Source organism: Anomalospiza imberbis, chromosome 5 (assembly GCF_031753505.1).
Source record: "Anomalospiza imberbis isolate Cuckoo-Finch-1a 21T00152 chromosome 5, ASM3175350v1, whole genome shotgun sequence".
Lineage (NCBI taxonomy): Eukaryota > Metazoa > Chordata > Aves > Passeriformes > Viduidae > Anomalospiza > Anomalospiza imberbis.
The window spans coordinates 21,372,634-21,386,859 of record NC_089685.1 but is presented as its reverse complement, the minus strand read 5'-3'; the positions used below and the strand labels follow the sequence as shown (position 1 = coordinate 21,386,859).

The 14,226-nt window shown below is 42.4% G+C and overlaps 1 protein-coding gene across 2 annotated transcripts in view; it reads right to left on the bottom strand.

Annotated features, from left to right (window-relative positions):
* The window catches only part of WASL (WASP like actin nucleation promoting factor), a 53,842-nt gene extending 40,383 nt beyond the window's left edge, over positions 1-13,459 (bottom strand). Inside the window, exon 1 of one of the 2 annotated variants that reach the window (XM_068189845.1) lies at positions 12,990-13,459. In XM_068189845.1, the coding sequence (XP_068045946.1) occupies positions 12,990-13,103 (114 nt within the window). In that variant the 5' untranslated portion in view covers positions 13,104-13,459. The remainder of the gene's footprint in view (positions 1-12,989) is intronic. The other variant, XM_068189844.1, reaches the window with a different exon arrangement.
* Between the last annotated feature and the right edge of the window lie 767 nt (positions 13,460-14,226).

Below are 14,226 nucleotides of genomic sequence, written 5' to 3'. Positions count from 1 at the left end.
TAACAACTCTTAGGACAGAAAACATTTGTTTCAAAGAACAGCTAAAAGAAACATCTGGTCTGAAACTGACCTTTAAGCTTTTTGGTGAGTATTATCTGAATTAATAAAATACAGCAAGTCGAGCCAAATATTAACTTAAATGAAAAAGATCTTAAGATAGCTTTGCTTGTGATCACAGTGAAGTTGTAACACTACCAATCTGTATTGCACTGCAGTCCAATTAATCAGTATTATTATCCTAATCAATCATCAGATTTGAAGCATTACATGCTTCAGTTTCTGAACTACCTTTCTGCAAGTCTCCAAGTCTGCTCTGGAGCTGAAAGAGGCTAACGTGCTCAACGTTACTGGTTTCTGCTGCTTGGGAGAACTGGCAACTGCTTTCTTGTAAGGTCAAGTGTTTATCACTATTCTGAAAACCTCCACTTATGCAATAAATTACAGTGCTTTTATGACAGTATAAAATCAGCAGGTAAATTGTTACACTATATTAACATAAAAATGTACATAATAAATGTTATACTAGTTACAATCACTGAACAGATAAAAGTTATTTGTGACATAATGATTATTTTTTTCAGATGTGTAACACTTTTGGAAACAAGATATTCCTCTGTAAGGGCACTGATGCACCTTAAATCCCAATGTCTGAAAGAAGGTACCCCTTGTCAAGGCAGACTTTGGATCTCCAGTTTTTGTGTGGATATTCCCTTCCTTTGTGATCAACTAACCACTTCAGTTGCTCTGAGCACCTGAACAGCCTCAATCTGTTAGTACAGAAACAGAAAACTCTTGATGTTGAGTGTATGAAAGGTAATACTACTCCCATGAGTATACAGTTTAGACAGAAAAGTTGGTAACCTCACTAAGACAGAATTCAAGAAAAATTACAGCCTCCTCAAGAGACTTTACCTGAATATAGAAATAGGATACGTCTCCCAGTCTCCTGCAATAAATTATTACAGGTGTGGGACCAACATAATAGCAATACATTGCTAGAAGTTAGGTATGGTTGACTGTATGGTTGATATGTATCAGATTTAAGTCTGTATAACTGGGTCCTCAGAAGACCTAGGAGATAAATTGCCAGAAGCTTTAAGACTGTGGCACAAACACTTCCTATAGGAAGATGGTGATGGAGAGTGCCAGTAACACAGCCGGATCTTGAGAAAGCCTTGCAGGGGGATGAGGGGTTTGGGGTAAATAAAAAAATAATCTTGATTTCCTGATAGTCTAGTATCCATTCTTGGGCACACAGAGCAGATTTACAGACTAAATTGAAAGCTAGTCAGCTTCACCAATGGAAGTGTCCCACTGAACATCTGTTACTCAAAAGTGCATCCTTCAGAATGCCACTGCCATCTACCAGGTGCAATATGATACACAGCTTGAGAGTTTTTACTAGATTATGTGGAACTAACATCTCTAAATCTGCCAATCCCTACATAAAAGCTTCAGTTCTACAACAAATGCAACAGTCCTCTGCAGAATTCCTGACTCCAAAAAGTAACATGTCAGTCAGCTCATTCAGGACTAGGTTATTCTCACAAACCAGGCACCATGCTGCATTTAAAGTGCCCAGAGCACCTGAGCTGAAAAACAGCTTTGATGATGCATGGCAGACATTCATATTCAAGGCTTATTTGTTTATCTGGAAATAAGCCAGCTACGTAATATCCTTTGCTAATTCAGACTTGCATCATAGTAATATTTTTTGTATGTGGTGTCCTTAGAGAAGTTATTTCCAGTCAAATGGATATTGGTACTGCATCATTTCATTCCTAAAACAATTATTGCAGCCAGAATTGACATGCAAGTCACCATCCTGAAATAAAGCCTAAAAACACTCAGCTGCTCTGAACCAAATGCTACCTGCTGTAGAAGAAAACTGCTTGCACAGCACCAAGCCTCACCAGGGGACCAATTCCTGCCAGTGTTGACTTATAAAAGTTGACATTGGGAAAAAAAATATGGCCTGAAGGGAGAAAGGGAATAACCAGACACTCAAGGGGGAAAAATGATAAAATAAAAACTTGAGACAAGTGTTTATAAAACTGAGGCATGCAAACACTAGCAGATCTTGTGGACACAGAAGACAGAACAAACTGAAAAGTTTCCTGAGCTTACACCTTTATACCCCAGACTGAACCAATGATTAAGGTGAGACACCGGAACAGACAGAGTATGTGATGATTAAACTTTCACTAATAACACTACCTGACAACCTAGAACAGTCTCTGGAGCTCAATCAGGAAACAAATTACTATATCTGAGCTGATGGGAAACTGCTACAACACTCCAAAATGCAGTTAGAATTCTAAGAGAACTAAGCACATCCTGGAAGGCTCTGAAGATGCACAGAACTTTTATTAAATTACTTACAAACTACTCATCAGAAAAGAAACCCTTCAGACAGGATACATTTTCTTAGGCCATTGCTCTGCAAACAAGAATTGAAAGAAATGCAGCATCCTTTAGGTCATCCTTGCTGTACTTCATGCACTCTGTACAAGCACAGCTACAAGACAGCTACATCTCCTTACCAGAAGGCAAAATCATTTTTTTCCTCCTGGAATCAGAGATCAGAAACCTGATGAGCTTGTGTTCACAGTATCAGTATCAAATAGACTTGATAATTTGTCCACTGGAGCAGGTGATTATGTGCACAGGCACACTTTCATCTGCTGTAAACTTCTACACTTTCTCCGGTTTCCAAAAGCAATTTCTAGGAGCAGAAAGACAATATTGAATTTTGCTGCTGACAGGAAAAACAGGTTTGACTTGAACTTAATGTCAAAGCAGACAGTTATGTGCACAGCAGCAGAGCTGATGCTTATTCTGTGATCTACATGCTACTGACAATGCTAGAACAGACAGTTCACATCTCCCCATCCCCAGAACTGCTTTTGTCTCCTAGCAGATTTCCCTGTTTGTGCAGATATGAGTTACTAAGACCTGGGCCACTTTCTGGATATGATGGGAAATGGTGAAAAATGCATATATGCACAGAGGAACAAACTTTCTTCCCAACACAACACAAATTAGGTAATGATGGCCCTACCTCATATGATGTACCAGGAGCTGTTTACACCACTCTAATCTCAAAACTACACTCATACTAATTTGAGCAACTACTAGGCTAGCACTCAAAACTGTGCCAAGAAGTGTGCCAACAAATTGAACACCATGGATGGTCACGGAACAGTGCCTGAGATCATGCTACTGCCCCGCTTAAGTTTGTTAGCACAGCTGGCTGACAGACCACAGGTGAGAAAAAGGACAAGATGCAGCCTTCTGCCACCAAGATTAAATGTTATCAGCAACATAAAGGTATGGTCCAGACAGGTATGGTCAGTGTGAGAGATGGACTTCTTGGTAACACAGTGTGAAGCCTGGGGCAGCAGCACGAACACTTCTTCAATAAACAAATTTCCATAAACAATATGAAAAGAGGACAGAGAAACAAATAGGATTTTTTCTGTCATTTACAGGCAGAAAAGACCAGAGGTGTTCAAAGAGGCTGTTAAGGAAAAGCCTCAATAACAAACTGAAGCATTCAAAGCAAGACCTAAATGACACAAAAAGAGGAAGTTAAAATCATGACATGGAGTGAGATCTACATATCCCAGCAAAACATTTAGCACCAAATCCCTCTCCATGCATCCTATTAAACAAAACTATAGGTATATTGCATCTAGATGCTTGAACTAAGACAAGGAAGGTCATGACCTTAGCAGAGACAACAGCTGTATTATCAGTCTCTCAGGTATAGAAATACTGGCACTTGAACATGATACGGACAAATCTCTTAAGGACAGAACTGTTTTTTAAAACAAAGAAATGGTGTATTGAATCGTTACTGAGTTCTAGACATCAAGCGCAACCAGCACTTTCTGTCGCAATCAAACTTTAAATTTAAAGCTATACAAGGTTTTAAAGTTCCAGCTACACAAACTGAGCACAGTGCTAACAGTAGAGTGTAACACAAAGAGGCCAACATTGTTTAAGAAAGGTCAAAACTACAACACTATTGTTTGGCTAAAAAATATTGGTTCACATAACATCACACAAACTTGAGCCCAAACCCTGAATTTTTAAAAGCTGATAATTATCAGGTTGATAAAAATATAAATGCTAATAAATGCATATCCAGTTATAAAAATGAATTTCATACCTGAGACACTCTTAACTAAAACCTAAAGCAAATAAAGAAAAAAAAATAGCCTTGCACTTAATTTGTTAGAAACTAATGCTTCCTTCTCTGCAAATGCAAGGGGAAGCTTTTGCCTGTGGTATTGCAAAAAACACACACTACTACAGGATGTTCATAGTTTTCTTCCTCTTTTCAGTTAACCACAAAAATCAAGTGCAGTTTTACAGAGAGGAGCTTATTTGGATGCCTTTGTGTATACTTAGTGTCATAAGCCAAGTGATGTTTCTGTTTGCTTTGGCTGACTGAGGGGGAGTAAAGGGAAAAAATGTCTACTTAGAAAGAATGACCACATCTTAGCTGTGCTCAGAGAGAGCTGTCACATGGTTAGAGGAGCAGGAAATAACTTACAGTTCAGTCGAAGCAGGACTAAGCAATTCTGTGGTTTCAAATCTGAGCCTGTAGAGTTGCTGTATACAGCTTCTCAATATAGCAGCTTACAAACTGGAGAGTCTGGTCCTGCCTGGAGAAGCAGTGAAGGGTGGAGCAGTGCAAGAAGCCTGAGGAATACCATACTCTTGTTTTTGTGTACCCTTCTCATATCCATTAAAAGTTCTCTTCCCTGTAACAACATTAACAATGACTTTGGCCAGTGAAGACAAATATAGGTGAGAAATGTGTAATGGCCAGATCTCAGGCTCAAGTGCACTCCTTGTCTGCAGCAGCAAAAGCTGCCTAGCATAGACATTGCCTCCCTCCCCTCCTCATGACTTTCCTTGTGCAGTGCTCTGCGGAGCTACAATAATGCCATGAGACACAAATCAGATCCTTCCTTGATCATCCTTCAGAACAAAGGTGTTGAGGAACTGAGGAGGGGGAATAAGGGAGTGGAGGGGAGAATGGTGAGGAAGAGAGTCAGTCTCACCTGGAGATCTTTATGCAGATTATGGATGCAGGAGCTGAAGGGAAAAAGGAAAATTTTGGAAGCACTTGAGGGACAAGAGGAAAACAGGAAAGGAGGAAACTATTACTGCGACAGGACAGAAAACTTACTAAAACATAAAAAGAGCATGTGTGTTAAGAGTAAAAGGAGAACGTGATGAAGGCAGAGACACGAGATTTGGAGGGCAGAGGTCACTATGCAGGACTTCAAGGTACATCAGCAGGATGGGGTTTACAAAAGAAATAGTGGTTAAATTGATTCCTAAAATAGAAAATTCTTTTAAAGTCAATAAATTACTGTTTCTGTTACAAAATGTACTAGGGAGGTTGTAAAAAAAAAATCTCTCACTTATTTATCCCCAGCACAGAAAAATATTAATACAAAAAATTAATACTAATTTCTTATCCACAAATCACACCCCGGGAAATTGGCTGTCACATTGAGAGGGGAGAAAACATTTAAAATTTACTGCCAAATTTCCACTTCCAAATATTCTTGTTCTTCAGCCTAGACAGCAAGAGAATACTAGGGCTCATTACTTAATCTCAGCAAATGCTGGCTAACTTTTGAGAAAGCCATTATCATCAGTAATACTTGAAGTAAATGCATTTTTTTAAAGTATTTGCAATCTCAGAGGCAAGAGTTATCTTTGTATAATTGAGAGTTCAAATAATGAAAAACTATTTTCTAAGCTGTTCAAAAAGGCAAAAGTCACACTTTCGTTTGCTAGGTTGGTGTTTCTCAAATTGCAGGTACAGTACCCTCACATACAAAATGTGCTTATATGGGAGCATATCTGTGCTCACTAAATACACCATCCTAATGCATAGTGGCTAATGAACAAGGGCAGATAAAGGCAAAATAACACATTTGCACTGAAGGTGAAGGAGATGAATGCAGGGAAATTCTGAATTACACAAAGTTCTGCAGGGGAAAATTATGTGTGAAACTGTCTTGCAGAAATGGAAACACAACCTTAGTGTGATCTTTCAGCTTTAAACCAGACACACTGGAGAACTGAAAAATGTATTAACACTGTTTCTCAGAAAATCTAAAAAGAAAATGCTGCCTTAAGAGTGAGGATTTTTAAGGACAGCTAAATAAACAGTAGAGGGAAAACAGCATCACCAAGGTGGAGATGCATGTATGAAAGCAAGTGCCAAAAGTGAGAAGCAATCTGCAAATGTGTCGTGGAGCTCTGCAGCAACAGTTTCTTTGCCAGCAATGATCATCTCCGCAGAACATTGTGTCTACAGGAATTGAGTAATTCATTTAATGAACTTATTCCAGAATCATATATTCTTAACACAGACATTCTAATTTGAGATACCTAAAGCGTCATTTACTGCCCAAAGAGGTGTCAGCAAAACTGTCTACCTTTAAATCAAAAGTGTCTGAGAAAATACTACTAAATTTTAAGAATTAAGCAAGCGAGCAGCCTTCTAAGGAAGTGTCCCTATGATTGTTTGAACTGCATATTTTCTTTTTCTATTTGTACCTTTGAGAACACTGCTCCTGTAATGTGATGATCACAGTACACTTCAGGATCTTCAAATTTAACTACAATTGACCCTAAAGGTAACTGCACACCAACTGTTCCCTTTTTATTCAACATCCAGGCACCAACAACATGTCTGGAAACCACAGAAGATAGCATGGCAGTGCACACAGGCAAATACCCTGAGAAACTAAACTATCCTGTACAGCATCTGAGTCATGTCCCGGTAGAGTGGGCTGTTTAAAACCACCCATGAAGATACACTTCTAGTTCTACTAAATCCACTCTGCAATATTTATTGTTACAAAGAAAACAAACCAGCCAATAAAAAAAAAATCCCTCTGCGCTAAGTAACACAATGTCAGCCTTTCTTCAAGAAACTGTACCCTAACCTACCAATAAGTGACTCTGTCTAGTGCCTGTGACACATTTTCATTACTTCCTGTATTTTATTATCTAGGTATTAGGTAATGAAACCGTAAGTCTCCTGTATACTAAGTTTTATTTCTGTACTACAAAGATTCCTCAAGAGACAAGCCTATGAAACATACTCACTGGAGGAGAGGACACTATAAATCTTACCACACAGCTTCAAGTCAATGGCAAATTTTCTCAGCAAACTGAGCATTTAGAGCTCTACAAACCCCATGTACAGACAGTTCTGTACTATAAAAAGTCAATGACAGGATCGGGCCTTTTTTCATGTTTGTTAATGAACTAGTACAAAGTTCCCAGGTGGCACTCCCTGATCACATACAAATATCTTCAATGCTTCCTTCGCTCCATCCATTCCAGCACTAAGCTAGAAGCTGCCAGTGGCAATTGCTACCACTGCTGGCACCTGCATCCACTATCAATGAAAGCAGCAGACGAGTTCTTAATGTCGGCACAAAGTAGAGCAATAAGGGTCATAGGAAGTTCTAAAGAAAAAACAGCTGAGTTTTTCAGGCAGAAGTACCAGAACTCTTTCAAAAAAAGAAATTCAAGATCTAAAATTACAGCATTTCCCATTTTCATGTTTTTAGCCCAAAACTGCATGGTTCTTACAAGATGGATCTTACACTCTTCACTAGCGACAAATTCAGCTAGTACTAAATCTTTCAGAACCCCAGAAGAAATAAGCAGAGAGAAAAACATTCTAGTGATAAAAAGTTCAAAGCAATAATTACAAGCAGATAATGCCAAGAAATCACATCGATTTTCTATTAAAGGAAGAATAGTCTTTACATTTAAAAATTTGCATGAAACAGCAAACTCAGTCCTTGTCTTCTAACAAGAACCTACCTCTTCCTTGGGTGTTCTCCTAAGCAAGGGCTATCTGGACATCTTGGTGAAAAACTTGCAATCAAAACTTGACTGTTCATCTGAATACTACATTAGAACTTTGCCCTCTTCTAAATTCCTTAATATGATTCTTAACTGTGAAAAACCAGTAAGTTACAACACAACAGCTTGTGACTACAAATTGTTTTCATCCTGTTGTGTATGTATACCATAGGATTCCAGAGCACTTATCAGGAGCATGAGTGGCATACTTGATCATCTGATTAACCAGAGAGATGCTGAGAGACTTTTGGCACTTGCCTGCCTCCAGAACAGATAAAATGTATCTACAAAGATGCTCAGAAGAGCTTAATGCTGAAGCCTTAACAGAGTGAGGTACAGGTTCCAGGTCTGTCAAAGTAGATTACCCTTTATTCAGCAATACATAATGCTTCACAACAGACACACAGTGACTGAACTGCAGCAGGACTCACTCCTCATTTCAAGACACAATTTGTCTAGCACATGAGGTACAAGAACAGCCAGGAGAGATATAACCACGACATGCAATGAAGATAAAAACTTCCGTTAGCTGAGTTTCTATCTTAAAGTCAGTTGAATAAGAGATTTAGGTAACTGACTGTGAGGTTTATTGACAATTATGTGATTTTAACACCTAAATTTCTGTCTTTTTCTCCTTAACCATACCCCACACTTTGTGAATTGATGCTTTGTCTCAAATACATACAGCCACAAGATGCAGTGCCTTCCAGACTGCTCCCAAGCAGTCTCCAAACATTTCTCATCCATGGGTATAAATAAGCTAAGGCAGTGAATTGTGCTGTAAAGACATTAACAGCAAGCTGTGAGGAAAACGAGCATGAGAAAGACACTGTGATAAAGAGAATGGTTGTACCACTTGCTCTACAGAGTCTGATATGATCCATTACTGTGAAAATCAGTTTTGTAGGCACAGGTTTGCTTCTAAGGAACAGTCAAAACTCTACTGTCATTCCCTCTAGAATGGAAGATTATCACTGATAAGCTGCTCAGGGAACTCATTCTAGTGGATACTAGTGAAGTGTCTAAAGAAGCTGTCTACATGTCTTTTGTAGAACAGGGCAAATCTCAAAAGAAATCCAGGCATAATTCTCAATACTCTCCTGTTCCACAAGACCTCATCCTTTACACTTTATCTTCTCCCTCCACATCTCACTCAAAACCAAATGAAAAGTTGAGAGAATCACCACTGAATTAATGACTAAGTTCTCCCTACTTGTACAGGGGATAAGTATTTTTTGAACTGCAATGTCAGTGTTTTTTTGGATGTACAGACTGCAGCCTAAACTCAAACTGAGGAGTTCCAACACTTCTCAGACACATGAAGTTGCCCATTATTTAGAGTTGTAGTCTGCCTTCAAGTCCTAGTTCTTGCTGTTTTCATAGGCACAAGTAATCTTACAAGTCCCTTCCTGACAAAACATTTAATTCTTATCAATTAAGAGCTATAACTGCCATTCAAGTTTTTATTTTGTTTTATCTCAACTATTACTGCAATTTGTTCTTTGGCTCTGATATACAAACTTATTCTGGTCACATGCACTTTTAAAAGCAGTCAAAACAGTTTTCTTCGCTTATTGCTGCGTCTCTTCTCTTTCTGCATCCTTCATCAGTTCCTGTTTACCATATGAACCATGGTGAGATCTTACAAAGAACAACATATTTCTAGCCTTATTCATTACACCTTATCCAAGTGTTGAGTCACACTTCTAAGCAGCATAAAATATCCATACTCCATTTTACCTACTTCTAATGCTACCAAGTACATACTTCTCATGCTTTGTTTTCTAAGGCCTCTCAAAAATTATTTCTACAGAATAAATTAGTTTTTCATTATTGACATCTTTGACCAATATTAATCATGTAAATTATAAAAGTTACTTCTTTACTACAGATTATAAAGAGGACACTTAGCATTTACTTTTTCTTACAAAACACATCATTATTTAAAGTAATGATTAGTAACTAACCAGAACTTCTGCAAAAACTTTTAAGTTGGGCATAACCACAAAAATCATTAATATGCACAAAACTAATTTCATAGCTCCACTTAGTATAAGTGTACATAAAATTTTATTTCCACATTATTATTAAAATTATTGAAAACTTTTTACAGGTTTATCTCACCTAGATAACAAAGGTCACAAACCTGAAAGAAAATTAGTTACATGCCTAAACAATGGAAGTCCTAAAGGGCTTTACGCTGCATACATTCTGTAAATAGTTCTACATCTGGATTCATATTTCAGCCAAATTAACTATAGCTACAGTTTTGACTACTAGCCAGTGGCTTGGTTTTGAAAGCCTGATTTGTCATGGGCAAAGGTATTTTAATTGCTTATAGATTCAGATAAACATTTTACAGCTCAGCAAGTGGAGGGAAAAAAAAAGAGTAGAGAAAAAAAATCAATTACCCTCTGTATGTACACTTGCCTACTAGTGAGTTTCTCAAAGTACCAGTAGTAGTCTGCAGAATGGTATCAACCTCAGCAACACACAGAGTGACAGCTCTTCACCATTTCCCCCACTCACAGGAAATTTTTCTATCAGGTACCATTACTTAAGATGCCATTGGAACTATGTCCATTTCCAAGTTCACAGACTGGGAGCATTTGAAGTTATACTACTTGATAAATTCCTTTGCTTTTCCACAGAACAAAAATCAGATAGTTGAATCCTCAGTGTTATTTCAAAACAGCTGCCTTGTTACCAGTCAGAAACAAAGGAAAGACTGAAATAAATCAGATTCAGAGCACCACAGGCCTGATAGCAGCACTATGGTGTCCATTAAGAGCTCTATAAATTATTACTACAAAGAGTATCTTAGGAGCATAGTTTAATGTCTCAATTTTCCTCTGGTGTTCATTGCAGTAGTGATCTAAATGCGAAGTCTAGTCAAACAAAACCTAAAATTATGTCAATGTGGCTGATACACGTCACATCCAGTAGCTTCTCTATGCCCCAGAGTGACAGAAACTCCAACTGCAGCATCAAGGCAGTCCAGATACTTTAGGTGATTGCAAGAGCAAGCATTTAGCATCCTACAGAACCCACAAAATTCTCCTTTCTTAAAAAGCAGCACTTACAGTCTGAAACTTTACTAATGAGTAATTCAAACATGGATATTACAAGATCAAATATCATGAACATTACAGCAAAACAGTATTTATCAGCATAGCATGTTGAGACAAGCCAGAAGGTCAAGAGTACCAAGAGTCCTCTTGGGCTCCAAGAGATACTGTGGTTTCAAGTTAGACAGCTGAGGCTGTTACCATCTCCAGGTTCTCGTTCCTGCTGTGCTTAAGACAATGGCCTCCAAGGGGCTGCATATTCAATCTGTTCACTTGTTTCTGAATTTCTGGCTCATGCCACACAGTAAGCCAAAAAAGCCTGGTTAAATACCTCTAGATCTTCAATGCTCAAGTCCTCAAGATTGAGCAGAGAACCTCAACTGTACTATAATAAGCCCATGATTAACTCAGAGAGCACAACAGGCTGGGGAAAAGAGGAAACAACAGACCACAATTTTAAGAACCTCAATTAGAAAGTCATCCCATATTCAGTGTAAATCAGAAGAATGTGTAATTTCAAGCAAGCTGTAAATCCCCATGACACCCAGATTCTGTGAAGATATTTACCTCCAGTCTGCTTTCAACATACTATTTATGCAGAAAAGTTGTGAGCTTAACCAGGCGAGTTTTACAGCTGAGTATAACAGAAATTAAAACACTTGTCAGTGTTCACCTGACAAGAAAAAAAATCAAGTTATAGAAAAGCAAACTGAAAATCAATTTACACACGAATTTATGCACTATTTTTTATATTTAGAGAAAAGTTTATACTGTTTTTTTTCCTTCTTAGCAAAGAAGATGAAGGTATGAAACATTGCCTGAAATTAACTGAGGCATTTCTACAATTCTATACTTTTCAAAACATATATTTTAGGGTCATACCTTCTGACATATAAGTTACTGTGACAGCATCTTATCTAACCCACCCCAATGTAAATATTCTCTACTTCCTGTTCTGTTGCTGCATCTTATGTTTTCCTCGCAGCAGTTTGATCAACAATACCATTTCAAAGTCCAGAGTTACATGGAATCAGTATGACTGCACGGATATCCTGCTTTAAGTCACAGTTTTAAGTTCATCAAACATCCTCCATAGCTTTACAGCAAATACCCAACAGTATTTTAGGTACTGGACACAATGCACCAGAACAGTCATTGTTTTGAAAAATACGATTTTTTAAAAAGCAGCTTCTTTTCCAGTGAAAGTGGTTATCTCTTGAAGCTTTCAAATAGTTCTTTAATACAGATAAGTACTTTTAGTACCGTTTTACATTACATGCAAGAAGGTATTCGGAAACAAAACTTACTGATAGAGAAATAGGAAAATATGCAGTATTTGAGTACACGAACTTGCTGTTTAGGCTAAGAAAAGTACAGACTAAATCCAAAGCAGGCCTAGCAGCGATACGAGCCTTCCTACAACTTCGTCCAACACTGCTCTGTTGTGCCGCTGGAGCACCTGGTGTCTGTCCCAGCCTCGTCGAGCAATGGAACTTTAACGCCCCTCGAGCCCCGCGGCTGTTCCTCTGCGGGCAGTTTCCCCGGCAGCGCACGGGTCGGCTGCAGGGCAGCGGGAGTCTCGCCGGCCCCCGGGAGCTCCCTATGCCGATGGACAGCGAGGCGCAGAAGGACGGCGCTCACACCGGTGCCCGAGGCGCTCTCGGAGCCGCCCGGCGCGCCTGGCTTCGAAGGGAGCGAGGCCGGGCCCGGCGCGCAGGGCCGGCAGCCCGGCCGGACCGGGCCGGCCGAGGGGCCGCTGCCGTTCATCGCTCCCCGCCCTGCGCTGCGGGTGAGCCGGGCGGGCAGCGAGGCCTGCGAGGGCCGCCCCCCTCCCGACACCGAGACGGGGCAGCGGAGCAGGATGAAACTTCCGCAGCCGCAACTTCCCAGCGCCCGGCCGGGCTGTCCTCACACGCCCCCACCCGCCCCGGGCCCCGACCCGCCGCGCCCTGGTAGGGCGGCTGGGGGTGCCCCAGTCCCCTCGCCCCCCCGGTCGGGACTTACCACGCATTTCTTGCCGAGGAAGCCGAAGAGGCTCTCATTCTCCTGCGGGGTGAGCAGCAGCGAGCCCACGTTAGTGACCCGCCGCGGGGGCTGCTGCTGTGGGGCGCCGCTCATGGCCGGGGCCGGCCCGGCGCTGCCCTCGCCGCCCTGCGACCGATGGCGCCCGCGGCCCCTTCCTCCCCTTCCTCCGCCGCCGCCGCCGGGGCCTCACAGCAGCCGCATCGCGGAGCCTCCCTCGCGGGCCGGGGAAGGAGGGAGGAGAAGAGGAGGGGGGGGTGCCGGGGAGGGGGGCGGTCGGGAAAGGGGGTGCCGGGCAGCGGTGCAGCCGCGCCGGAGCCGCTCCGCGCCGGGGCCGATCCCGATCGCTCCCGCCCCTAAACTTCCAACTCCGGCCCGGCCCCGGCGGCCGCGCGATCCAACATGGCAGCGGGGGCGGGCGAGACCACGGCGCGCGGCAGCCAAGGGGGAGCCCGGCGAGCGCGCGGCCGCCGCGACCATGCGCCGTGCGGGGGAAGGGGAGGGGAGGGGAGGGGAGGGGAGGGCGTCGCCTTCCGCGCCCGCCCCCTCGGTACCTGCCGGGCCGGGCGGTGCCGGGCGTGGGCGGCCTGCGGGGGCGGCAGGAGGAGGAGGAGAGGGGTGATCAGAGCACGGAGAAGAAGACAAGAAGGTGACGAAAAGGAGGAGCGGTCGCCGCCGTAGGGACGCGGCCGCTGTCCCGGAGCCGCGGGAACCGCCGGGGCGCCGTGAGGGGCAGTGCCGCCCGGTGCTCCGGGCTGAGGTCGTGGGGAGCTCGGGTCCGTGGGACAATCGCCCCGAGCGCGAAGGGGCCCCGACAACATCTCCTGACCGCGGGGTATCCGGGCTGCCCGCGGGGATGCGGGAAGCGGCGTGTGCTGGGAACCCTTCAGCTGTCAGTGGAAGCCGGTGTAATTTGTAACCCAAAAGTCTTTTCTCGTTTCGTGGCAGAAAGGAAGCCTGATGCCCGCGCAGGTTGCCCAGCCGGGGTGTCACTGTGCGCAGCCAGCGGGGAGGCCGGGCGGGGGTGTCACCCACCCCCGGCCAAACGCTGCCTGCCACAGTCTGAGGAGAATAGTACTTCACGCTCTCCAGGGGCCAGCTGCTGAGGAAAAATCATGTATACAATTAACAACCTTTGTCAGCCAGATTTCTCTTCCCCCCCGCTCTCTCCATGTGACAGCGGTAACCAGCTGCGGTGAAGGTTGAAGGCATTTCAAAA